The following is a 26,277-nucleotide window of genomic DNA, read 5'->3' on the forward strand; positions in this document are numbered from 1 at the left end:
AGTTAATTGCTTTAGCTTACTCTTGTTTAACTAAACATGTTTAGTTAGTTCTTGATTGATAAATGCTTGTAATAGCTAAACTTAAGTTAACTTGTGTGCCATGCTTGATATGCTTGCTATCTTTCTATAATAGATTGTGTGATGTTTAGTTAAATAACTCTAGGTGCTTATGTCTTTTGGTGTAACCTTGTGCTCATCTTAAATGCTTGTATGTGATGCATCTCATGTTACATTCTTTGCATTCATGTACTTACATCTTGCATCTCATTTAGGTATGCTAGATGAACCACGCGGGGAACCAAAGGACATGATGTTGGAGCCAAACCTGAAGATGGTGTTTGGTGAACCTATCCCGAAGATGGAAGGACTCCTGGAGTGCATGCCTAGAGTGGAGATGTTCCATAAGATGGTGCAAGCTAACTGAACTAACTTTGTGTTGGATCCTAGACAAGCTCTGGAGCATCCTAAGTCTCCTACCCTCTTTTTTTACAAATGCACATAAGTATAACTTTTGTATGCTCCATTAGGTGATAGGAGTTGAATGAAACCGTTGGTGCATATTTCTTACCTTGTCCAATATATATAAATACCTGAACCCTTACTAGTATGAGTAGGATGTTCTATGCTTAGCTATGCTTAGACCGGTAGAAATGCGGATACCTGATCACGGTTGGCTGTATTTGCTATCATGGAAAATAACCATGTGATGATGAATAAATGGAGACTAGACGGGATCTGGTGATTGAGAAGCAGCAGGACATGGAGGTCTTGTGTGCATATTTATCCTATCTATGTCGGTTAAGGACCACATCATTGTGGGCTCTCATGTCATTTTGAACACAGCCTCTCACTTAGCTAGCCGAATAACTCATTCTGACCGCAAAGCTGAGTAGCTCAACTCAGGCCAGGAGTCGTTCTGTCTAAGGGTGCACATTGGAGGTAGTAAGGATGTGTGGGGACACGGATATAAGACCAAGGGCAGGCAAGGCCTGAGCATCCTAGTAGCTGGTTGGTCCCTAAGTGTGTGATGCTGATCAAACTCGTGAAGTTGAGTCCTGAGTTGTACCAAAGGTAACCAGACACGACCCCGACGGGGGAAGTGTGCGTTTGTGTTAGGATTTTGCCTAGCTAGTTGCAATCGATTCGAATCGCCGTCTCTCTCAGATAGTAAGAAACCTGACTGAGCCCCCTCATTGTATTACACTGGATGGAACATGATGGTTATGATGATTATATGATAACCTAGATATGGTTACTAATGTTTGCTTTAGCATAATCAAGTGATTGCTCTAGAATAGGTGCAAAGTTAGCCATAATAAGCTTCACTAAACTTGATGCTAAAATATTGACTTAAAGATTGAAAGTAAGAACTCATGATAGTAATGCTCTTTTTGCAAAGTTATGCTATCCAACCAGCTCCATGAAATAAGCCTTCCATATCCTTGAGTCTTTTTATTTCTCTCCTGATGACTAAGTCTAGCTGAGTATATTCGAGTACTTAGGGTTTATCCCACTATGTTGCAAGTGAAGTTTTTGACCTACGAAAGATGGTGGCTAACTGCTGGTGGGCTCGGTGACTCTATATTTATTTCTCATCTATATGCTATTGTTGGAGGATGTTACTTATGCTAGCAGTGTATTTGAAACTTATGTTATTGTAACCATTTTAAAGCTATGTTATTTTAGCTATCATATTTGTTAACTTGGCAATATATTATTATTTGTGAACTCAATTGTAAACATTATTTCCACTACAGCTCCGTGTATATGATGTGTATTTTCTTAATCTATTATGGTCTTGATTGTGATGTGGATTTACCAAGATCCTTCGTGGCACTCGGTAGACTACCGGGTTTATATAAGTAAAAAGTATATGCGTGTCAACGTGTTAAACAGGGACGATCGTACTTGATCTTATATAAATTGGGTGGTTCTGTCACATGCTCGGGTGCATATCTCAAAGCGAAGGTAAAAACCTTCTACAAGAAATTCATTCAGGTTCATGCGGCTCACACATCGATCCAAGGGCACTATCTACGAAAGCCATCATGCAAGGGTTCCATTGGCCTACCCACATTAAGGACGCAAAAGATATTGTAAAGACTTGCCAAGCATGCCAGAGCACCTCCCCATACCAGTCAAAACTTTCGGCCGCTGTACAACTCATCCCAACCCACTTGGCCCCTCCAAAGATAGGGGATGGACCTAGTTGGGCCGCTACCACTATCGTAAGGGGGAACAACTTTCCAGTAGTAGCCATAGAATATTTTACAAGGTGGATTGAGGCCAAACCACTTGCCAAAATCACATCAGAGACAGTAAAAAAGTTCTAGCAAAACATAATTTGTAGATTTAGAGTACCAAGAACCCTAATAGTTGATAATGGAAAACAATTCGACTCAGACAACTTCAAAGAATTCTACAAGAGTATAGGTACCAAGGTTGCCTTCGCCTCAGTCTACCACCTAGAATCAAACAGAGCAGTGGAAAGAGCTAACAGAGTGATATTCTCAGCAATGTCAAAGACTCTATTCAACCTTCGCAAAGGCAAATGGGTAGAGGAACTGCTGAAGGTAGTATGGTCCCATAACACTACAGCCTATAGAACAACAGGCTTCACACCGTTCAAACTCTTGTACGGCGAAGAAGCAATGTTGCCCATAGAAGCCGGGCATCAGAGCCTCTGTGTCATAAAATAGGCACTAGCAGAAGATGAAGAATACTCTAAATAAACAATTGAGGAAACAACACTAGAAGCAGTTGAAAACATTACAAAATACCAAGACCAAACCAAAAAATGGAGAGACAACAAAGTGATCAAGAAAATCATACAAGATGGAGACCTAGTCCTCAGAAGGAGACCTAACGCTGAAAATGTTGGAAAGCTCCAACCAAAATGGGAAGGCCCTTATTTGGCAAAGGCCGCCGGAAGACCCGAGCCATTCTACCTGACCGACGGCGAAGGCAGAACAATAACACATACCTAGAACATCGACAGTTTGCATAGGTTTTACATCTAAATGTAAAAAGGTGGCCTCCGCGGAACTATAAGCAAAGGTCACCAAGTTTCTAGCTTTTGCATTTTTACATTTCATGCAAAAGGGCTTGCACTCTTCCTCACAAAGGCAGCTCCAAATGGAGGTGAGGTTTTTAATGAGACAAGTTTCATGTAAAAACCTCTAAAAATATAAAGAAAAATCCCCCAAAAATACCATAAAAGGCGAAGGTCAAAATTGGCTAGCAACGCAGCCACAATATTCAACGATAGCATTACAAGAGAGGACCCTCCAATGCTTTAGACAAAGCCTCTAAAGCATGGAATGACCTCCTCGGCTAAAGTAGCTTGCAACCTTATGAAAGACCTGTCCATACTCAGGCTTCAAGGATTTATCAAAATGTCCAAAAAGGCCAAAGCTAACCCGACAAAGGCCTACCTTCGGCGTAGGCATCGCGGAGAGGCTTATCGCTCACGAGCTTCAGTTAACTACCGAAATTAATAGCTAAAGTACAATAGCATTAAAGGCCAAAAAATACGCCAGGTACAGGGAAATCCCAACTTAAAACATATCCAAGCAATAAACACCGGCCAACCACCAAGACTTATTAAACGTACAATTGGTAGACTATAAAATTTGGCACCCCGCCGACGCAACAGCCTTAGTCAGTGCATTTTCATACCACTACCCCTAGAAGAGTGCCAGGGGGGAATCAAACCAGTCAAAAAATAATACACTATAGGGCCAACCTAGAGGGAAATGGAGGTCGGAGTCTCCATAGAAATGAGAGACCAGGAGGTATCATGCGAAGACTCGTAAATCTAGCAGCTCGTTAGCCCAATGAAGGCCATGCTCAGGACGCATCATTCACCCGATGTCGTAAAGCCTCTGCGAGGCCCAGAGTGACCTAAGTTCGGCAACAGCTAGTCAGTGTTAGAGGTTGCGGGAGGGTATTGCACAAAGGCTCGTAACATCCCCCCACAACTGAAGACACCTTCTAGCGTGACCCGACATCAACCTTGTTCGACGGGAGTGCAGCTGCTCCAGCATAGCCGAAGGCCAAAATAAGAAAATCCAGGAGCAAGCAGGAACAATGTACAAGAAATGCTTCTTCGACCTCCGTTGCTTGCTCAAATTGCTCTGTGGACTCTTGAGAAGCATCAAGAATAAAAATCAGCATCTCCGATGAATGCGCAAATTGCACCAAAGCCATCGCAGCATCAGCAAGATCAAACACGAGCACCTCAGTTCCTCCGCTACGACATGCTAGAACTTCCCTGTCAACTTCAAGCAAGCACAGAGGCGGAGGCCAGAGCGGCAAAACAAGCACCAAAGCCTCCACAAGGCGCCCAAGGTCAAAAACCAACAACTCAGTTCCTTCGCGCAAGTGCACAGACTTGTATTCAACGTCGGATAGAGAAGAGGGAAGCAGAGGGAAAAAGAGAAACCAAGGCACAAGAAATGTAACCCTTCGGCCTAGTCAAAAATTATAATAAGAATCCTTTGTAATAAGAAATGCATAAATAAATAATCAAGGAAAACTTTATTTCAAAGCAGATACAATTACAACAGTAGCGCATTAGAAGCACAATAGTACAAAAGCCCGAAGGCGGCAAAGGAAAAAGAGAAGGCGCTAAGGCCTCCCAAGTAACAGCTACAAAGATGCGAAGGCCAGCCAAACAAAGTCAATTAAAAAACTAAGAACGACACCCTTGCCAAGCTAATGATCTAGTAAACTTCGCACGTTCATTGTCAATATCATACTTTACAAAAACAAACATATCGTGAACAGAACGATGGGGGAAAGTTTCCTACCAATATTGCCATAATTCATAATTAACATAAATGTTGTCTTGATACATAGTAACAGGAGGCATGTCCTGCACAGTCCCAGCGAAAGAGACCTGTGCAGGACAAGTTCACAATTTAGACCTAAGTATATACAACTGTGGCAAATCACCTTCAACCAAGCCTAAGAAAACTAACCAAAACCTACACTACACCTCCAGATCAGTAGGAGCAGACATGGGCTCCAGGGGCTTCAAGGCCTCAGCAACCGGAGATGGAGTCTTCAGAGCCAGCGCCTCCATAGCCGGTGAAGATCGCATACCAGCAGCTCCACGCGCAGCTTCCTTCTTCTACAACTCCTATAGAAATAATACCATGTTATAAAAATAGCAAGCAAGTAGTAAAAAACCTAAGATAGAAACAAACAAGTTACAAACAAAAAACTAACCTCAGCTCGGCGTGCCTTCGCCATTGAGCGAGCCTCCGCTCGGCCAAACCTCACCAAGAACGACTTCATGAAGTGGCGAACCGATCTTCAGATATCACGCAAAGTCGTTCCAAGGTCGACCGGGCCCTCAAGATCTCTCTCCTTCACATCCTTCGTATGTGGGCAGCCATCCTACGCTAACATCTTTGAAAGATTTGTGGCAGAGGCCAAAGCTACAAAATCCACAACACCTCCAACGAAGCTAGGGAGCTGCATGAAGTTGGCCTTCAACTAGGAGAAGATGTTGAATGCCGAAGGCTTAGAAGACAGCGACGGCGTAGAGCCTCCGAACTGCTCAAGTGCCCCCCACGTAAAGCTCAGCTACCGCCAGCCTGATGGACTTGGCGTCCTCAAGGCGCTTAGATAACATATCTACTTGCGCCTTTAAGGCAGCGCTAGACTCCCTCTCGACATCCACCTCCTTCTGAAGGCTGTCGGCTAACTCAATGGCCTTCAGGGCGCGCTCAGTAGCCAGTTGCTTGGCAGCCTTCGCGCCATCAACCTCCTTATTTAGCAAGTCAACCTTCTTTTAGGACTCCTCCAATTTAGCACGGACAGTGCGAAGGCCACCAACCTCCCCTACAAGCCGTGTATTTTTGGCCTCTAGAGTCTCTACCTCCTTTAAGGCCTCGATGGCCAAATTTCGGTCAACCACCTCCCGTGTGCCACGCTCTTCGATGGCCTTCGAAAGATAGTGACTCTACCAAAACGAGTGTTAGCCATAAGCAAAGTAGAGTAACAGCCGAGAAAACAAAAAAAGAAACATACCACACATTGCTGCTCCAAGTTCATCTGCAGAAACTTGAAGTAGTCTACGTTTTTTAGGTGGTGGCAAAGGCAGCCTAGGAGCAAATCAAGCATAAGAAACGTAAGACAAAAGGTAAGAAAATAAAAGATATAGGAAGAACAACCTCCTATATCATTATAAACAGCTTCAAGCACATCCGTCCACCCACTTATTGTGCTATCGGAGGCACCTAGAATAGCAAACAAAATCAGCAAGACCAAAAACAAAAAATAATGCAGAAACAAAAAATAAGAAATAAAAAGTAACCTTCGCCACCATCCAAGCCAGCACCGGATGGACGAGGAGTCGGACCCCCAAGTGGAGGCCTCGGAGGGGCTCCCAAGCTAATCCGGGCGAGGTCCACACCCAAAGGGTCATTAGGGTTTTCATCAGTCCTCCCAAGGGCCTCCGTCAAGACCTCTAGAGAAATAAAAAACAAGTCCCGATAAAATAAGAAAGCTTAAGCACTAAAGGAAAAGCAAAGCTAAAAAGCAACTCACCAAGATGCAAAGGACTCAAGACACTGCCTAAGCCTCCAGCATCCTCGGCGTGGTGACCAGTGACCTGAAACCCTACGCCACGAGATGGAGCAACTAGAGAGCTTGCCTCCGCCTCATCCTCGGACACCTCGTCGAGACCTACCGTAGGTCGGCAAAAGCTAGTACCAGCAGCCTCCCCCTCTCTAGATAGAGAAGCATCACCACCACCACCACCATCACCCTCAGAGCCAGAAGTTTCATCACCCAAAACATTGGGCATAGGTGCCACGGCGAAGGGTTCAGCAACAAGGCCATCGCCTGCACCTTGGAGGGCGGTATCCACCAAATCGTCATTGCCAAGATCCAAGGAGGCAGCAGAGCACTCACCTCTCGTTTCAGCAGCAGCGGAGCCAGAGCCTCCTCCAACGTTCTCGGCAACCTCATCATCATCATTAGTGGAGGTAGACGCGAACGCATCGACGGAGGCGGCAACAGAAGCAGCCCTAGTCTTCTACCTCTTAGTAATGACCTTGGACGCAGTAGCCCCTTCCTCTTCCTCGCCTCTGCCACAGCAGTTACATTCTTGATAGTGGCCTTCCTTGCCTTGTCCTCTATGTACTTATGCACCTTCGCAGGAACATCAAGTTCCTCGTGGTGGAACCTGAATTCCTCAAAAACTATTAAGCTAGGGCATCATACCAGCAATGGCCCGGCGCACTAGATACTCCCTATTAGACATCTCACCAAGTATCTCACGCACCCCCACCTCGGCAGACTTGACCAACTTCTTCGTAGCCCAGCCCTCCTTCTCAAATTCGAAGCACGGGAAAGGAACCCTGACACCTTTGTCAACACACAGACAGACTAACCATCTCAAAGGTCATGGCGGCCCTGTTCCTACCGAGGGGCCAGCAGTTAGCCGCCACCATCTCCTCAGCCAAGTCATGACCTCCAGAGTGCCGATAGGCTAGAGCAAAGGCCCTGTCGCATGCTTTGTGACCCTCCTCAGTCCTAGGACCTAGTGTTCCCTGATTCAAAGGCCTCATTGGAGTCATCACTGAGGCTAGCGGATAGCAGGTATTCTTCTTCCTATCTGAGCCGATAGATGTCATGCCTCTAGTCCTCACATAGAACCAATACTGCATCCAATCCTTCGACCACTTGTTCTTCTGTGCGAAGGAGATCTCCAACTTCTCGTCCTTTTGGGCCCTCCATGGCATAAAAGCACAGCTCCCATACTATGCCAATAGCTGATCTTCGCCAACTCGTTTAGGCTAGCGCTGGAGCTCATAGTACTCACAGAAAGTACCAACATTAGGCTCTGCGCCATAAGACAAGCAGGCCCCATAAAACTTACTCAGGGTAACTATTCCATTGGGCGTTAGATGGTGAAGTTGTACCTCAAACACCTCCAACACCTGGCGAAGGAAGCACGCCACCAGGAAGTGAAGGCCATAGAGAAAGAAATCCCTAAAAACTATGGCATCAGCGGCCTTCGGCTTAGGAATTGTCTCCCCCTCCGAAGGCTTCACCTTAGCATCCCTAAAGCAGCCTAGCTGCCGCAACTCCTCAATCATGTCCGGAGTCATGAGCGAAGGCCTAAAATCCCACATCTTGGATGTGCCAGCCAATTCTCTTGCCTCTTCAGCAGTGATTAAGTCCACGATGGAGGCCTCGACTCCAGAAAGATCCTCTTCAAGCCCTAATGCCTCCGCACTAACAATCATGCACTCCTCAAATCGCGTGGACCACCCAGTAGACCTAACACTAAGAAAGTAATGGTACAGCCCAAAGAAGGAAGTCTAGTGTGGAGGAGGACTGATAGGCGTAGCCACTTCTAAAACTCAGAAACAACCCAAGAGGGGAGTGAAGGCAAAAACCAACTAAGTGAAAGTCGAGCGAAAAGGGACAATGTAAGAAGTGGCAATAGTGAAAGCGATGGCTAGAATAGGGACGGGGGCCTTCACCTACCGTCCCTTATATAGCCCCCGCCGCAAAGCTTCGATTTCCAGGGCCAACGGTCACACTCGTTCAAAAACACGTTGGTTCTGCGGCCACCGCGACGAATCAAATAACGACATGTCACCAACGCAACGGTCTGATCCAGGCGTCCTAGGGGGGAAAGGGGAAAAGCCTCTGCGTGCGCAAGAGCCTCCGTACCTCAGAGCCTGAGGGCTAGGTTTCAAGGGTAAGGCCTGCATGGGGGGAAGCCTTCGTGCCTCAGAGCCGAGCCGTGGGCCGAGGACGGACTCACGGTTGTGGCCCATCAAACAAAGGCGGTTGAAGAAGAAGGCACCTAAATTATCCTTAGCAATTTGTATTAGTATAGGAATGTTCTGAGGATGTACTGTAACCGTCAAGGGGTAAAATTATAAAAGAGTAGCCTTAGCAAGCGGTGCCCTATAAAAGGGGAACACAAACTCTGTACAAAAGAGGGAGGGTAGTTGAATGCATTTATGAAACCCTAGTTTGGTCTAGACCCACCTTTCACTTGACATGCCTTCGCCCGAGGCACCTGTCCGGACAAAGGCTTCGGCTATCTCCTTCTAGTCCCACCTGCTGAAAACCACATTTTTTTAACATTTACCATACATCACACAACCAGTACTAATCATACATCTATTTTGCAGATTACTCATGCATCCATCACAATCCATCATGGCCAGAGGGGATCGGACATACCTTGTAGGTGTGCTGTCGGTCGAGGATGAGTCAGTGGAGAAGGGCGAGCTAGCGCACCCTCGGCTAGGGATGGCGGCCACGCTGACTACAGCAGGTGGAGGCGAGCAGGGCTGACGACCGGTGCAGGTGGATGGCCGGCTGACTATAGCAGGCGGAGGCGAGCAGGATGAGCAGTCGAGCAGCGACCGAGCCTACCTGGGATGCGGCCGGACTCAGGCGAGGCCGGTGGGGTGCTAGCCTGCCAGAGGTCGCCGCCGATAGGGTGGCAGCGGCCGGGCGCAACCCTAGCCGCGCTCGCCTGTGCGCTCACGAGAACAGAGAAGGGGGTGACGGGAAGAGCCACCATGCGGAATAGAAAACACCGAATCATTATTTTCTTCTCCATAACCGGTGGCAGCTGGGTAATTTTTTAGCTCAAAAGCAAGTGAAAGCAGAGGGAAGTGCTTTTGGATTTATGCTAAGGTGAAAGCTGTTTTTAGGCAAAAGCTCATATGAGTTTTGGGCCATTTGATCAGCTTTTAACTTTTACCAAAACAAAAACAGCCCTTAGAGCGTCGTTAACAATCTAGCCAGCTTGCTAGCGATTTGATCTCCACATCATCTCGAGAGCTAAGGCTGTGTTTAGTTCACGGAATGAAAATTTTTGGATGTCACATCGGATGTTTCGGGGATGTCGGAAGGGGTTTTCGGATACTAATAAAAAAAACTAATTACATAGCTCGTCTGAAAACTACGAGGCGAATTTATTAAGCCTAATTAATCCATCATTTGTGTATGTTACTTACTGTAGCACTTATGGCTAATCATGGACTAATTAGTCTTAAAACATTTGTTTCGCGATTTCCAACCAAACTGTGTAATTAGTTTTTTTTCGTCTATATTTAATACTCCATACATGTGCCGTAAGATTCGATGTGATAGTTTATGGTGAAAATTTTTTGGAACTAAACCGATCCTAACACACAAATTCATCTAGCCAACAGTTATTTGCAGAGCGCACCATCCAAAGCAACGTCGGTACTATTTTTTAGATTTTTTTATGGCGTCCTGAGGAGAGGAGTGGAGGGAGAGCCGCGGACACAGAGTAAGACCTCGTTTGTTTAAAAAAAACAGAGTAAGACCTCGCGTGGCGTGCCAGATGCCTCGGGCAAACAAAACGCCTGGCGAGGAACTCGTCGCTAGCGTTAAAGTATTTTAGCCCTCACTCTCTTTCACGTCGGCGAGAATCCAACGTCAGCTAGCTCGGAGCTAGATTGTTGGGAACGCCCCAAGAACAAACGGCCGGGGACGTGAAAAATGGCAAGCGCCGGCGGCCCGGCACGAGGGTAACGGCCCCCAAAATCCAAGTGACCCGTAGCCGGCCGTAGACGACGACGCGCATGGCGAAACCGAACGCTTGGCGCGCCGCCGCGCCGGTGTGTGCATGCAGCGGCCAGCGGGGGTGGACGACGCACGGTCGCTATCTTGGATGACAGCGGGAGTAGGCTAGTAGCTCGATCGGCAGACAACTCGGGATGTGTTCTTGGGCCCGAATTCAATGCACCGCATGGACAGCTCTATCTTCTTCTCCAGGATGGGCGAGCACTGCTGTTTCCCCATTTTTATGAGAAAGAATAAAGCTATTTTCAAACTCCAAAACTTATATAGGAGTACGTCAGTTTGATTTACAATCCTAAAACTATTTTATAGGTTATTAAACAGCCTGCAACCAAACAAAACACCACCATAATAAACCAATTAAAGTGGTTTCTAAGGTGATTTTCTATTTTTAAATAAAAAACTAGTTTAATCTCTTAAACTTCATGGTTAAATTATTTGAAATCGGTAAGATATAAAACTAGTATCATTTTTTTCTAAAAATATTATCTAAATGTTGGAACTCTTTTTAAAACTATTCTTTTATCTTATTGTTTTATGTTCTTATAGTGTTTAATTGCTCGTAGTTATTCATGTTATTTATTTAAATTTTCGTGCTACTCCATCCATGGTCTATATATATATATATATATATATATATATATATGAGGCTTCATATATGGAAATAATGAGCCTGCTACGTAGCACATTCTCCTCTCGCCAATACAAGTCCAATTCGAGTTTTTTTTTTTAACTTTGACCATCACTACCGAGAATGCCTCTTGTGCTCCCACTCATCCAAAACAACCATAAAAATGTGCACGAAAAAAAAATCAACAAAATATGAATGAGTAGACAATATAAAGATACGCTCATGCGAAATCTGGGGATGGAAGAAGTTCTATGCAAGGAGAAACAAAAAGACAAATCATCATGTGAATATCGTGGGCTGTGGATCTATACAAACAGAGTACCTGACCCAATAAACATGTTCAGCCTGTTCGCCTTTTGATTTCAGCCAGGGCTTATCAACCAGCCAACGGTGTTTTCCTCTCACAACAAACTAGCCCTAGCCGGGCTTAAGGCTTGTTCGGCAGGACTGAAAAATATTGTTCTGGCTAATTATTGTGAAAGAAAAATACTGTTCTGGTAGGACATGAACAGTGATTTCGTGAGTTGGCTGGCCAGCTAGCCAGCCGGCTACCAGCCAGCCGAACAGCCTCTTATCAACCAGAAACCAACCAGCGAACAGGTTCATTGTTTCTCTCTCTCTCTCTCTCTCGCTGTGTTTCTACTTGCACATAATTTTGTATGTCCTCAAATTTTGTATGAGCATTCATCCTTCCATTAACTACCCAATTATATTTCTGTTGATTTTTTCATGCACGTTTTGATGGTTTTTTTTAGAGTGGGAGCATGGGATCTTGGGAGGAGATGGGAGCATGGGAGACGGTCTCCATCACTACCATGTCAACATGTTGGTTTTCTAGGTTCGTATATCCTTCCTTCCCGAATGTTTGGGTGCCATCTCAATTCTCAAACCTCTTCAAGTTTGTATAAACGTTGGCACGATGATTGTCTTTATGCTAGTGCTACACACCAATTCTTGTCGGTTACATAACCTTGCTATTTTATTGCCTTTTCCTACCCAACATTGGTAGTGGTCCTCGCCATTATTTTTATCCTTATTACCATTGCTTATAGTCTAAAAAGACTTGGTCATTATTTTTATCCTTATTACCATTGCTTATAGTCTAAAAAGACTTGGTCATTATTTTTATCCTTACTACCATTGCTTGCAAGAGGCGAGACGTCCCATTGACTTTAATCTTAAAGAAGGCCCCCACCAAACCCGAGAACAGACTGGAACCTCACACGTGTGCATGCTTAATTCTTGGGCGGCCGCGGAACCATATGCGTTGTTTCAACCAAGGAGGCGGGCACACAACCATGCGGCACTAGGGGATTGAACCCTTGTGGATGTGCCCAACCACTGCGCTATCAATGTGTTTGCCCATTGCTTGTAGTCTTGCTTATTACTTGTAACCAATATGAAAAATCTTGTTTGGTTTATGTCGTTTCATCGTCATGTTGTTGTTTTCAAACATAAGACATATATACACTCATGCGCACGCTTTGACGCAAATAGTAAATAGACACGTGCTTTTCTCACAATGTTGCACCTTTAATGGCAACTAACATTCTAAGTATAGGAGTCATGAGGCTGAAAACCAATTTTTAGGAAGAAACTAAGAGAAACACGGCTCAATCATTTAAGAGGGGACGCAGGTAGAGTTTCCATCGTCTTGTGTTACAAGGCAACGAAAGAACTCATTATCACATCCTCCATTCATCCTAAAACATAGTGCATTCTAGCATTTAAAATTTATTCTAAAATATAGTGCATTCAGAGAATAAGAAAATAATGTTTACTTAAATAAATATACATGGTTATCTTGTATAAGTAAAGTAATTCAAGTACTTGCCATATTTTATATAAGGAGACTGAGAGTTCAGCCTTTAATCATGTGGAGTAGAATTAGATTTTAATAGATCAGGAAGTTAAGTGAGGGGTATATGCGTCTATTGCAGTCTCTCTTATTTTGTCTGAGAATGGTCAGAATGCACTATATTTCACGACAGAGGGAGTAGGTCTCTAAGAGCATCTCCAAGAGCCTTTTTAAAATCTACTCTCTAGATTATCGTTTAGAGAGTCATTTGAGTAAAAAACTTATTCTATATATCTGTATTCTCCTAGCTTTTCTATATCTTGTGCTCAGTCTATAGAGTCATTCTCACTCTCCATCTTAGGCTAGCGAGAAATCCGAAAGAAAGGATATTTATATTTGAATATCCAATTAAAGATGCTATTGAAGGTTAATTTTTCACCAAAATCTCTATTCCTATAAATTAGAAAAGATACAAAGAGCATCTCCAGCTACTACCTAAAACAGAGACCCTACTTTTCTATTTGAATAGCCACATATTTTGATACTACTCATTGTTTGTTATTTTCTCCGGCATGACTACCTAAAACATGCCTCCCAAATCCATCTTAATAGAGAATGACATGTGGGGCCATCTCTTCCTTTCCACATCATCATTGAAAAACTTGGCCATCAGTGCTTGATGCGCCATCGGGAGAGGGGGTGGCTCCGGCCACCCTGTAGCCATCAAGAGTATGGGGAGCCACCCTCCAACTGGGGAAGACGAGGAGCGCGAGCTCTGGCGATCGTCGACAAGGAGGCGTGCGGTAGCCTGGAGGTGGGGAACGGCTAGGGGCGGCCAAATCTGTCCACAGCAGTCTTCGCCACGCTGCCGCCGAGATGCTCGAAGGGTGCGACGACGACCTTGCTTGGTGCAGTGGTGGGGGAAGAGCCGCGCACAGGCTAGGGCGAACGAACATGGGGCTGGAAGCAGTCGAACAAATTTTTAGGTGTTTATTTGCTGGGCCAACAAAAGTGAATAGTGGAAGTGTTTTTTTTATCTCCACTATTAAAATAGGATATGTAATCTGTTTAGATAGTCTACTGGAGATGCTCTTCGTTAAATAATCACACCCGTTACACACTTGATGGACGCAAAAAATTGCAACAGATAATAGATGTTGGCAATGCTGATGCACTATCTAACTTAGGAGTATTTCCGAGAAACAATACAAAGTTAATGTTTGCTGGTCTTTCAGGAAGAAAGAAATAAAAAAGAAGAAGGTGAGATCTTTCACCCAATCAATGATTCATTGCACGAGGTGGAGAAGATATCAACATCAACAAAAGGATCTAAAAAACTATGATGGTGTTTGGTTCAACTAAATGTAACGTAATTGGATTACAGAGGGTAATGGATAACGTTACTGTTGTTTGGTTGGATTTGCCCCGATATTAGGTACCCTGTAATCTAATTACAACCTATTCAATTTTGATCCCGGACATTCCGAAGCCTTATCCGATACCGCCGCCGCTGCTATAGGACTCGAGCACTTCCTCTTCCTCTTCCTCGCCTCGCGATTCCGTAGATGCAGCCGTGGTCGACGAGGCGCTCCAAGTCCAACAGCGAACTCACGTTGCTCCCCACGAAGTCGGCGACCCCAAGATGTTCGTCCTCCCCACCCCCGGGGACAAGCTTAGGCCCGGGTTCAACGTCGTCGCCGCTACAGCCACCGTCCCTGTAGTCGTGAGGAGGAGATGGTGGTCCTCGCGGCGCCTGATGCCGTGCCTGGCAGCGGCGGCGCTATTAGGGGCCGTGATCGGACGAATCGCGGCGGCCACCGGGAATGGCAAGGCCAAGGGCTGATGCGGTGGGAGCGAGGTGGTGGACCTGCACGTGCTGCTCGTCGGGGGAGCGAGGTTCGTCGCTAGGTGTGAGCGGACTCCGTCGTCGTGCGTTCGTCGCTCCCTGAAGATTCGCTCAGCGTCGTCGTGTGTTTGGTGTGCACCTGCGGCTCGTGCACTCAGCTGATTCCATTACCGTCCAAATCCAAACAAAGTCCACGATCTGATTCATTGTTTACGGTCCCAGGGTAATTCGATTTCGTTAACGTTTGCGTTTACATTTGCCAACCAAACAGCACGTATGTTCATGTTATCCTTCCGGCTTCCGTGCAAAAACCTGTCACCAAACACCAACCTTCGAGGTACAAAAGGGTCCGATGAAAAGCCACGCCAACCACAAAGAGAAAGCGACCGAACAAATATGATTTCACAAGCCGCCCGCTGAAACCAAAGCCTTTTAGCCTTTCACCCTACTCTCCCGGAGAGCCTCTCGCCCCTCCCCTTCCCCGCCACACCAACCAAGGCGCCAAAAATAAACGCCGCGCCACTACGTGGCGAGGGAGCTTGTCACATTGCTCGCCACCTCGTCTTCGGGGAGGCCTCGTCGCGACGACGATGGAGGTCGCCGAGGCGCCCGCGCCTGCGCCCGACGAGGACGCGCTGGACGAACGCAGCGTGGCGCTGCACCCCCCGAGGCTGCTCGCCGGCGTCGTCTCCGGCGCCCTCACTGGCCTCTTCGCTCTTGGTACTTGCTCTTGCACATACATGCTCCTCTCGCCTCGATCTTGCCCCTGCTGTTAGCTGTCCTGAGAGCTCGACGTTGGCTTTGTGGTGCATGTGCCGCGCGCGTGTAAAGCTGGGGCTCTGACTGGGGCAGTCACCGGCGCGGTGGCGGGCAGAGCTTCCGACAGCGGCGGCGTTCTGCGGGGAGCTGGATTGGGGGCGGTCGCCGGAGCTGTCCTCTCCATTGAGGTTCTTGAGGCTTCTCGCGCTTATTGGTGCTCCGACCGCCTGGGCTCGCACGGCGCATCGTCCATGGTAGTAAGCTTCTTCCATGCCCTGTCTTTGCTTGTTCAGTTGTTTGCTTTCAGTTTCACTTTCACATGATACGTATGCGTATTCTTGTTAATTGAGAACTTGATTGTCGATTAAATTACGATTCTTGCTTGGACTGTTGGACGTTAGGTGTGAACGCAGATATGCCATCTGTTTCTCTAAAATCTCTTCGACGTTATCGTGTATGTCAGCCTGTGTGAGATAGTGACTGTTACTAGTACTACTTCATAAGGTTCCCTATGGTTTCATAAAAAATATAACAGAGAAAACAACCTCATAAACCTAATTTGACTTGCACTACTGCAATCTAGCAAAATATTCGACTTGCACTACTACTTGGTCGTTTGAGGTCTATCATAAATATGAGTTTACCACGGTAATTGTTAGTAATTTTATAGAAGCGTTCTCTATAACAACATCCATGGTTTGGTGTGCAGGCTGATTTCATTGAGCAGCTTCTTCGTGCCCGGTTTGTGCAAGAGCAATTTACAACTTCAGGATATGCATCATATCTTTGGCAGGTCAGTAATCAGTAGCACTGGAGTATAATTTTGACAGCACAAAGCTACAGAAAAATATGACATGGATTCCCATCATTGTATTTGCCACAGAATGGAGATATCACAGTGTTCTAGTAGTGGCTTTTCTTTTTCTTTTTTGTCAATGCTTCCTTTGAATTGTTGTCTTTTTGTTGTTATAAAGAAACTGAATGGTAATGCTGCAGAGGAAAAAAATAGCCACAGTTAATGGGTTGTTTGTGTGTTCTACTTCTACTAAATTTTATATACTTTTTCATTGACAGGTCAGCATATCAGATTTTGGTCACGATGACCTATATGACATCTTTGGAGATATTTCATCTAAAGGGCTCTCACAAGAGTCACTGAAGAAACTACCACATTATGTGGTCACTAACCAAATGGGGGACTCATTCGGCGAAATCCTGTCTTGCCCTATCTGTCTACAGGTACAAATTATGAAAGCACAATACTACTTACTGTTAAAGAAACCTTCTACCACAATATGCACTTTGATTTGTTTAAAAGTATAGCAGGAATAAGAGAGAGAAAATACCTACAGCTTTTGCAATTTGCATGCTCGTGCGTTGCTACGGGACAACAAAACTTTTGTACTAAAAACACACGGATCGCACGATAAGATAACAATACTGTGAAATTAAATACCAACGTTAAAGTGATATTTAATTCAAAAAGCAAAGTTCGTGAAATGAATACAGTCACGGAGAGCACAACGTCGCAGGCTCACAAACTCTATTTTCCGTGATGCGGCTAAGATAATGTTTTATATCGGCGGGCAACAGAAAAAAAAAATTCAATAAATCCATAGCAGAACCGAACTTCATTCAGTTGCATATCTGAAGAGTAACGGCTAACTAATGCAGTGGCACGAACAGAAACAGCTAATGTACCTAACTATAAAAAAAATATGATTTTAAGTGCACAAGCAGTGCCTGGCTAAAGTCCAATTACTGGTGTTCCTAAGCACCTGAACCACATCAAAAGATAAATAAGCAGGATCTTGACACGAATTGCACAAAAAGATGGACAATGTCAAAAGCATTATAATTCAGTCATTAGTTACTTAAAGAAGGGATGAACCTGAGTGCGCATGTGTTGATGGGTGACCACGCCAATCACGTGTAGTTTTGTAGGTCCACAGAATGGCCGTTGATGAGTTTGATGTGAATGGTGATGGCAAAGGAAAAAAATGTCACCAACTGAAAAAAAAAGTCACAACATGAATTTCCAAAAAAAAAAGCTTATTAGTTTCAGAAAAAAACATATTCCCACTAAATCTGAACAAACCATACAAATTTCTATGTAGATTATATATATGAAAACTGAAATTACTCTGAAAGGGATCCGCCCCTTCTACCCACTCTGAAATCTCAAACTACATTAACTATGATACTAATTTGATGCAACTGGAAAAGAACCGTGGTAAGGGATCTGCCCCTTCTTCCCACTCTGAAAAATTGCATAGGTAATGTTCAGTTATAACTATGAACAAGGTGGGGTAGAACTGATGTGTTCGGATAAAAGATAGTAAATTGTTAGGAGCTATGGTCCTTAAATTTTGCAAGTTCAATTAGTCAAACCAAATGTACTGACATACGTAAACTTCCAAAATATATAGTCACATCTGTAAAACATATGTATAAAATCCATTAATTAAATAGAAGGGGCAATCCATTGATTAAATAGATAGATTGTGTTAAGATACCTCCATACGTATCAACAATAGTACCTCTAGCCTGCTTCCCTGGGGATGTACCTCTGGCCTGCAAGTTGGCGTGATGCCTGGGGATGAGAGACGCTGAGCAGGGGCGACATTCAAGAATGGGCCAGTGCAAGGCGACTTTAGCGGAGGACGAGAATCAGTGCCAGACCTTGACAAATCAGCAGCCTATTAGCATGGTTCACTATCTGAAGAAAACACAACAAAAAATCATCCATTAGATGGTGGAGGTATTCCAATTATCTGGCTATTAAATGAATCCTCTATTCTACTATCACAACAGAAATGAATTTGAAAAGATAGACATATTCAGATATGCGAAAAAAATATGTAGCTTGGAGACTGAATGCTACACAGTTCTCAGATTGCAAGGTCAACTTTTTCACAGTCCTTTATCAGCTATGCTTGCTTTAAACTTCGGTAGAAGTACCAAAGTGTGGACAGAACAGGTAATGCCTAACCAAACTGTAACTATGTTGATCTAACTTAATTCTTTTGCAGTTCATAGATGAATTTCAGAAGCCCTAATTTTATTGTGGATGGCTCAACCTCATCAAGCTATAAATAGTTCACCGAGTCGCATTTTATCAGTAGAAAAGTTCAGCTTGCCTCACTTCACTACCTTCTCTCATTTCCTGCAACAGCAAGACGCAATCTAGAGAAAGCCAGAAAGGCATACCATTTTTCCATTAACTTACAAGTACGCACTGGCAATTCTCTAAAGAATTCTTAATATGAACACATACAGGTAGGAATTTGGAGCAGCATAGTTGAACTATGGCGAGCTGTAAATGTGTTATTTGCCCCATGTGCATGCAAGAATCCACAAATCAATTGATGAAACCTCGTGTTTTTTTTTTGCAAACATGAATATATGTTGAGATTGGCTCTGATATAATTGACAGGATGCTTAATTCTGAATTTAAACAACTGTCCAGAAAATTGTCTCTTTCATGTTATAGATACGTGCATACCTGATTTAGGCAACATGTTCCAAAATTGCAGAAAACATGACCTTGTTCATCACTTTGAGCTTGTCAAAGTACCAGTATCACATCAGTCATATACATTTATCACAATTCTTGTCATGTGTCTAAAGAAGCATATACAAATTATAGCACAAGTCCATGTGCTAATTGAATTTGATAGCTGGTTCTGTAGTTCACTAAAACAAATATTTTAAAAATCATGTCTTTTTTCCATTTTGGGTGTATGGTTAGGTACATTAGCAGATTTACTCACAAACACAAAACCTTCCAAAGATTAAAAGCTTTGAACACAGTTTGCAATATCAAAAATTGGGAAATCAGTAAATAAAAAAACCATGCAATGATCCATATGTGAGTTTTAGTAGTTGATTCTGGTTGTCCTTTTTCTCTTTTTTCCATAAGCTGGGCAACCACTGTGTAAGAGCAAGTATAATGAGGCCAGCTCAGTCGGCGAAATGACCTAACACATCAGCACAATCTGACGTGGGAGAGAAAGAAAGCAAGAGAGAGAGGCGAGCGGGCGACTAGCTTAACGCCGGCAAAAAGCGGGCGAAATGGCCTGTTCCCCAGCTCCTCCGGCTCCCATTGGTTCCCACGTCGTTTGTAAACACGCCGAGCATTAAAGGATGGATGGGACCCGCCACCACCGGTCCCCAGCTCGAGTGACCTGGCGCTCCTTGCAGCCGGCAGCGGGCGTACTTACTAAACTTGCTCTAAGGCCAGTCAATTTTGTAGCAACCGATCAAATTCAATATATCTCTATTATATATGCTTTTGCAGAATCGATACTTAAATCAGTCTCCGGAATTCTAGTGGAACAGGGCGCCTGCTGCTCATACTGAAAAAGATGTATGAACCTGCAACCTAGTGTAGGCACTCGTGCGGGTTCCTAATTTGACGGGAAGAATTGACTATTGAGTCAATCGATCTAGAGCAGAAGACAGGAACACACCTAAGAATTCTGGAGCGGGTGCAAACAGAGCTAGGTCCCGCCGACGGCGGCACGCGGGGAACCAAAGCCGTTAGGGGGCAGCGCGGCAGGGATCTGGTGGCGGCAGTGCTCGAGGGTGGTGCGGGCAGGCGATCCGGCTGGGACCAGCCACGGGCGGCGAGGAGGCGGCCGCGGTGGCTGCTGACGCGGACGCAGCCGGAGGCGCCCAGTCGCCGTGGGTGGAGAAGCTGGCGGTGGTGGCTGCTGACGCGAACACAGCCGGAGGCGTTGGCGGAGGTGACCCAGTCGCCGTTGGGGAAGAAGCGGGCAGTGGTGGTGAATGGGAGGCGGCGGCGTGGGCGAGCGCGAATAGCGAGGTCCACCTCCGTCGGCGGCATATGTCGCACCAAAGAAGAGACTCGCGGGATCGCACGTGGAGGCAGGAGGAACGTTCGACCAAAAAAGTGTCCACGTTTTCGTTCTTTTCAGTTCTTTTAGTTGCAGGAGATAAGCACCCACCTTTATAATTAAATATAAATATCCCACCTTAATTAATATAAACACCAGGCCCTGCCTGTTTATGTTCAAAAAAGAAAAAAAATCGCCTATGTTAAAAGTAAGCTCCTGTCACAGTGGTCTTGCACCTTAACATAAATTTGAAATGTTTTTTAAGAAAAACAAAGCCAACCATTGTGACCATTAATGTTTTGTTTTCTAACTTGATACTGGAGTACTGATTGTTAGGTGGTTGCTACGCGCTCCCAGGCTATTATTAGTAGTACTTGATTTGTCTGTGTAGTGGTTGTTAAACTCGTTTGATGCATTCTGTAAAGTTCTTTGTCCTGATGATTAAGGCAAAAAAAAATCATTAAGTAATAGACTTGCCCGCAACCATTAAACACAAGTTAGCACATGGACTACCAATTCGTCCGGGGTACAGACAATTGACAAGTAATCAGCGATTTTCCAAGCTATTTTCTTCGAAATGATTTCTGAGAGAGATATATGGTTGTTCAACCAGAAAAATGGGCTCATTCTGGGAGCGATAATGAGATCATGAATGCAAGTTGAGGCACAATGGTTGGACAATGACACAATGAATGCATGGTAGGAGTGACACACTGATATGAAGTTTAGTGGGATGCAACAACCTCAATGAGGCAACTGCAATTAGCGATTTCATACCAAAATTTGTTTGCTACTAAATGCAATGTGTGGCTGGCACCTGCTTTGTGCATTTTTTTTTCTTTTCACCAACACCGACCTAATAGCGTCCTTCATCTTGCAGGACATTGTAGCCGGCGAGACAGCGAGGACGTTACCCAATTGCTCTCACACTTTCCACCAGCCTTGCGTGGACAAATGGCTCGTCGATCATGGCTCATGCCCCGTTTGCAGGCAAGATGTGTAAGATAGGTAACCTGCGTAGATGAAGAAATAGTTGGGTGAAGTGAAATGTTTGCTCCTACACTTCATATAGAGGTACATACCGTGGTGTAAATTAGCAGAATCTGCCTGTGTTTACTACCTGCGGGTACGGCTAAGGATGAAAACGGTCGAACTCGGTCGAAAAACTCCTCAACCGTTTTCTACTTTTACATTTGAAATACGAAAGCGAAAGCGAAAGCGGACAAGCCGGACACGAAAACGAACACGAACTTACGGAATATCTAGAATTTCGAAAACGAACCAATTCGAGCGGAATTATGTCGAACACGGTCGGTATGCGAAAATTCAATACGAAATACTGACCCACAGTGCATAGCATTAAACAAGTGCACGACCAAATACATAACAAGTTCACAACTAACAAGTGCATGATCTAGTTCAAGTGCATAGCATTAAACAAGTGCACGACCAAATACATAATAAGAGAGATGAGGCTGGGCGCCGTCTATAAGAGATGGCAGCTAGCCACCGGTAGAAAGAACACAGCTGCGTGGTGAGCAGCCTGTAATTGGGCTGTATGACCTGTGCAGTTGGCCAAATTCGGTTTAAACCGAATTTTGAATTCGGAATATTTCAAATTAAAAGTAGAAAAGTAGAAAACGGTCGAAAAAATGTGTAAACCGTTTTCTACTTTTACATTCGAAATACGAAACATCTCAAATGCGAAAGCGAAAACGGTAAAGTCGAACAAGAAAATGCGGATTCGGTCGGATTAAATATAGAAAACGATGCGGTTCGGTTCGGGATATTTCCGTTCCGTTTTCATCCTTAGGTACGGCCGTGCACATCTGACAATCTGACTTTGTCTCTTACACCCGGTTCCAACGTGTAATGAAATAAGATTGCTGTCGAAGCAGTTCCTGTTTCTGTAGAATTTATTTGTCTGCTTGGCACTCTGCGGAACAACCGCATAATTTCTGAACAGATTCCATGCGCAGTTCCAGCCGTGTCGGCAATATTCTTGCTGTCCTCGTTCTTGCAGATGCAGCCCCTGTGTTTGGCATCAAGTGTTGATGACCATGTTTCAGTCCTCATGGCCGTGTATTCCAGTGCCCATCTGAAACTGATGGCGGTAGCGCCCAATCCAGATAGAGCACTGTTGATAGGACATCAGAAATTCAGCATCCATTCATCTTTGGTGGAGTAGAGAGCAGTGGCCCTGAACCACTGCTGTGCTGAATCAATTGTTGCTTGAAATCTTGCAGTCTACATAGTCAGGGTCGATGGATCCCCATACCAAAGCATAGTAATGCGTGCGACCTGCCGTCCGGCGGCAGCCCTGACCTCTGTCAGGATCACGCCACCTTCGACCAAGAAGGCAAGAACAGAGCTGAAACTCCCTGGCTCCCACCTCGAATCGACCTGCCGCTACGACATCCTCTACATTGTCAGAGTCTGTGATCGTAGCTTTCCACAATAGATTGTATAGCTTCGTGTTTATCATAAAATTTGCAGGCTATTGAGCAATTGGAGATAGAACAACAAATCTTTCCTGGTCCTGAACATGTCGCACTGAAAAATTACAAGTGAACGTAAAAGTTATGAACGAAGCCAAGCACATTATGAACACCAGATTTTCTATTGGCAGAACAGAATTCAGGAACAAGTGTTCTTTCAGAGAAGTGTAACGGTCTAACAGAGTCGCCACTCTGCAAGAGGCGCTACATAATATGCCCAACAATCACAGAATGCCACCTCGTCATTTCAACCCCTGCTTCTACTGAATACTGGAACAAAATACATTGAGAAAAAGATTTCAGAGCCTCGCTTTTCAACCCAGTCACTTAGTGACTACCAGAATATAAGCTCCTGAGTTACAGCATAGTATATGGTAGCCGAAAGAATATCTTTAGTGTATGTGTCTCCGTACTTTCAATAAAGAAGAAAAAGTATGCCGACGACTTCTATTCAGTATTTGAAATTGTCTATCTGTGCAAAACGACGATGTGAAACTTCTTGGATCCAAGATCCTCAAACCATTTTCCTCCATGAGGAACCCGTCTGCAGGTTTAAAAACGAACAGTGAAATCAGACATTCATATATCAACCTATACAAACTAACAAAGCCCCCAAATATAACCCTTGGGTTTTAAAACAGTTGCACGTTTCAGTTGCTGGGAATCACCTGGGGAAACTTCTTGAGAGGGTCCTGAATTTGGATTTCATCTTGTTGGGAGACCCATATTCCTCCGATGATGCTCAAACTGAAATACAAAGACAAAGTTCACTAGATCACCGAATAAAGTTTTCATGTAGGGGGAAAAATCCAATGCATTAGGCATTCCACTGACTTACCTTTGACTTCTGAAGAGCCTGTCTTGTCTCAGGATCAATATCCAAGTCACATAATCTGCTGGGCATTATCTTCACCTTCTTGATATCCAGCTCAGGGCCACCTCTGATCACAGATGCCCACCATTCCTTCTTGTTTTGCTTTGACAGTAGTATAGACAGTGATTTCCCGTCCTCTGAAGGAGTCATTACAAAATAGTGAATGACATACAGGTAACGCAGACTTCATGCAGGAACAGATATTAGTGTTGCAACAGGAATACCAATTGTCCAGAAGCAGTCGCAAACGTTGACCGGTTGGTAAAGCACCCCCTGGAATGAAAAACAATCAAATATTATATTAGAAGATGTATGCCCTATGAGGAAGATTCTTGTCATGTAAATACTGAGCATGTCACTTCATCAACATATAGACGAGGTTACGCCATTTCAATATTGCCACTTACGTCAATTATTGGAGTCTGGCCCTTTAGTGCAACCTTTAGGTGGTTCTTCTCAATCTCACAGACAACAAACATTGACTTTGTTCCTTGGGGGACTGGAACAGTTATGTTAACCTCTGACAACTCTTGAGTCCAGGAATATTTCTCCAAGTCCAGACCATTTTCAGCATTTGGTTCTAATCCACAATTGAAAAGGAAAACACCTTAGTTCTTTAATGTAAAGGATGTGAGCACAATAACAGAAATGGAAGTGCAGATTACAATTAAGTTCATCTGATGTCCAGATCAGCATGAGAGTACAAACAATTTATTTCAGAAGAAGGGTATGCACAGCCCAAGTGGTTAGTAATTGATATCCCAGAATTTGAGATCAGAATGAGGCACAGTAAGTAACATGTGGAAATCACAGTTGCCACGAGAAATGGGTCTCAAATAACAAGGAACGAACTTATCAACTATTCATTACAGTAGAAATCTTACTAAATTAGCACAATAATGATAATTTAAAGACAGAACTTATAGGTTCAACGCAGCATAATTCTACTGACAGTCTGACAGAACATATCAGCAGAAGAATCAGTAAACATGATATTGCATCGTTAACTGATTGCTGCTTGATATACATGCTGTTAAACGTACAGATCTCAAAGCTAATATTGATAAGTGCAACCGAGTACAGAACACTAAACAACTTGAAATCCCTTAATCTTTTGTGACGACAAAGATAAGCATCAGTTCAGAACTCAAATACTCAATCCCAGTAAAAAAACTCAGAGTTGAATCACTGCTTTGAAAGTCAAGCTCTGACACTCATGAATTAGCATAAAACTGTAAAGGCAGCCAAGCGAGAATATGAAATTCCATGATATTTTCCTGTTTGTTATCATGTAAATCTCAACACCAACACTTCACACAGGAAGCAACTACGGTCTACGGCATACTTTGAAATTCCATGATGTATTTGCCTGAATGTTGTCGGTATGTCAATCTGAACACCTATGCATCATAACTTTAGAGCAGAATCGCAAACCCATGTGCTCAATCTGAAGCTAACTAGTTGCCGAGCCTAGAACTGCAATGCGACTTTACTCTGCTTGCGCAAAGACATAGGAGTAGAAAGGAACATAGCGCCTTCTATTTGATGAGTAAATGCAGCATCAGAAATCACCAAGGCACAAAGCAAATCCCGCATTCGAACCATGAACATCACAAACAGACCAAAATAAGGTGGCGGTACGAGATGAATCACCTCTTGCGCGCCTCCCGTCCTTCGCCGCATTCTCTGCGCCCCCCTCCAACTTCCTCTCCGAATCCGCCGCCCTCCTCGACTCCTCGTTCCTCCGTCTCTCCGTCAACTTCCTTGTCTCCTCCTTCGCTGCCACAAGCTTCTCCTCCGCCTCCACCTGGGCCCTGGCCGCCTTCGCCATCGCTGCCACCTTCCTCGCCGCGGTGGGGTCGCGGTGGAACAAGCCGGAGCGCTCCCGTGCGACGTCGATCGCCGCCTGGAGGAATGGGAGTGGGCCGCCCGTGCGCTCGAGCACCGCCGCGAGGACGTCCTCGTCGCTCCTGCTGATGGCCTTCGCCGCAGACGGCGCAGCCACCTCACCGTCGCCGTCCTCCTGGGAATTGGTGATGATCGCCATTGGCCGCTACTGCTTATAGGGTTTCGGCCTTTCGGGCAGTTGCTGCTCGTGCGAGGTTTCCAAGTGGGTTTCGTAACGAAGCTTGGAGAGCTGGAGGAATGGAGGGGAGGCCTTGTTTGCGAACGGATTATGCGAAGACGACACGAGGGTTTAAAGGGATTTTAGAACAGTGACGAGTTTTTGTCAGTTGCGGCCAATGCGTCTAATACGAGTGGGGCTGGGTGACGGTGGGCCTGGGCCATGTTACCTCTCGTGTGAAGCAAATACTTTTCCTTTGAAAGGTTTGCGGAAATACTTAGGTCTTTTCTAGTCGGGTGAAATTTGGCAATTTGGTACTGTAGCATTTTTATTTTTATTTGGTTATTAGTA

The 26,277-nt window shown here is 44.7% G+C and overlaps 3 protein-coding genes across 13 annotated transcripts; 1 reads left to right on the top strand and 2 right to left on the bottom strand.

Annotated features, from left to right (window-relative positions):
- Positions 1 to 13,774: 13,774 nt before the first annotated feature.
- Positions 13,775 to 20,499, bottom strand: LOC136467723 (uncharacterized). 8 transcript variants are annotated; one of them, XR_010761620.1, is made up of 4 exons: positions 20,103 to 20,499; positions 18,171 to 18,349; positions 17,522 to 17,640; positions 13,775 to 13,985 (listed from the first exon to the last, which is right to left on the bottom strand). XR_010761620.1 is itself a non-coding variant. In XM_066466494.1 (3 exons), exons 1-3 carry the CDS (start codon positions 20,477 to 20,479, stop codon positions 17,557 to 17,559), a joined length of 576 nt encoding a protein of 191 aa, XP_066322591.1. In that variant the 5' UTR covers positions 20,480 to 20,499; the 3' UTR covers positions 16,908 to 17,556. The 8 variants fall into 8 exon arrangements, 1 of the variants encoding a protein (XP_066322591.1); XR_010761617.1 differs by lacking the exon at positions 13,775 to 13,985 and adding an exon at positions 16,431 to 16,620; XR_010761619.1 differs by lacking the exon at positions 13,775 to 13,985 and adding an exon at positions 16,908 to 17,408.
- On the top strand, positions 14,459 to 22,415 carry LOC136467722 (NEP1-interacting protein-like 2). 4 transcript variants are annotated; one of them, XR_010761614.1, is made up of 6 exons: positions 14,459 to 15,591; positions 15,703 to 15,887; positions 16,340 to 16,423; positions 16,705 to 16,869; positions 21,370 to 21,615; positions 22,303 to 22,415. XR_010761614.1 is itself a non-coding variant. In XM_066466492.1 (5 exons), exons 1-5 carry the CDS (start codon positions 15,462 to 15,464, stop codon positions 21,490 to 21,492), a joined length of 687 nt encoding a protein of 228 aa, XP_066322589.1. In that variant the 5' UTR covers positions 14,459 to 15,461; the 3' UTR covers positions 21,493 to 22,298. The 4 variants fall into 4 exon arrangements, 2 of the variants coding, with proteins under 2 accessions (XP_066322589.1, XP_066322590.1); XR_010761615.1 differs by having other exon boundaries at positions 14,465 to 15,591; positions 15,703 to 15,884; XM_066466492.1 differs by lacking the exon at positions 22,303 to 22,415 and having other exon boundaries at positions 21,370 to 22,298.
- An 885-nt stretch (positions 22,416 to 23,300) lies between these two features.
- On the bottom strand, positions 23,301 to 26,035 carry LOC136464435 (protein BOBBER 1-like). The gene is made up of 6 exons (XM_066463386.1): positions 25,515 to 26,035; positions 24,269 to 24,441; positions 24,086 to 24,134; positions 23,826 to 23,998; positions 23,656 to 23,734; positions 23,301 to 23,531 (listed from the first exon to the last, which is right to left on the bottom strand). Exons 1-5 carry the CDS (start codon positions 25,906 to 25,908, stop codon positions 23,693 to 23,695), a joined length of 831 nt encoding a protein of 276 aa, XP_066319483.1. The 5' UTR covers positions 25,909 to 26,035; the 3' UTR covers positions 23,301 to 23,531; positions 23,656 to 23,692.
- Positions 26,036 to 26,277: the final 242 nt, after the last annotated feature.

The sequence above is a fragment of the Miscanthus floridulus genome, chromosome 7, assembly GCF_019320115.1.
Source record: "Miscanthus floridulus cultivar M001 chromosome 7, ASM1932011v1, whole genome shotgun sequence".
Taxonomy (NCBI): Eukaryota; Viridiplantae; Streptophyta; class Magnoliopsida; order Poales; family Poaceae; genus Miscanthus; species Miscanthus floridulus.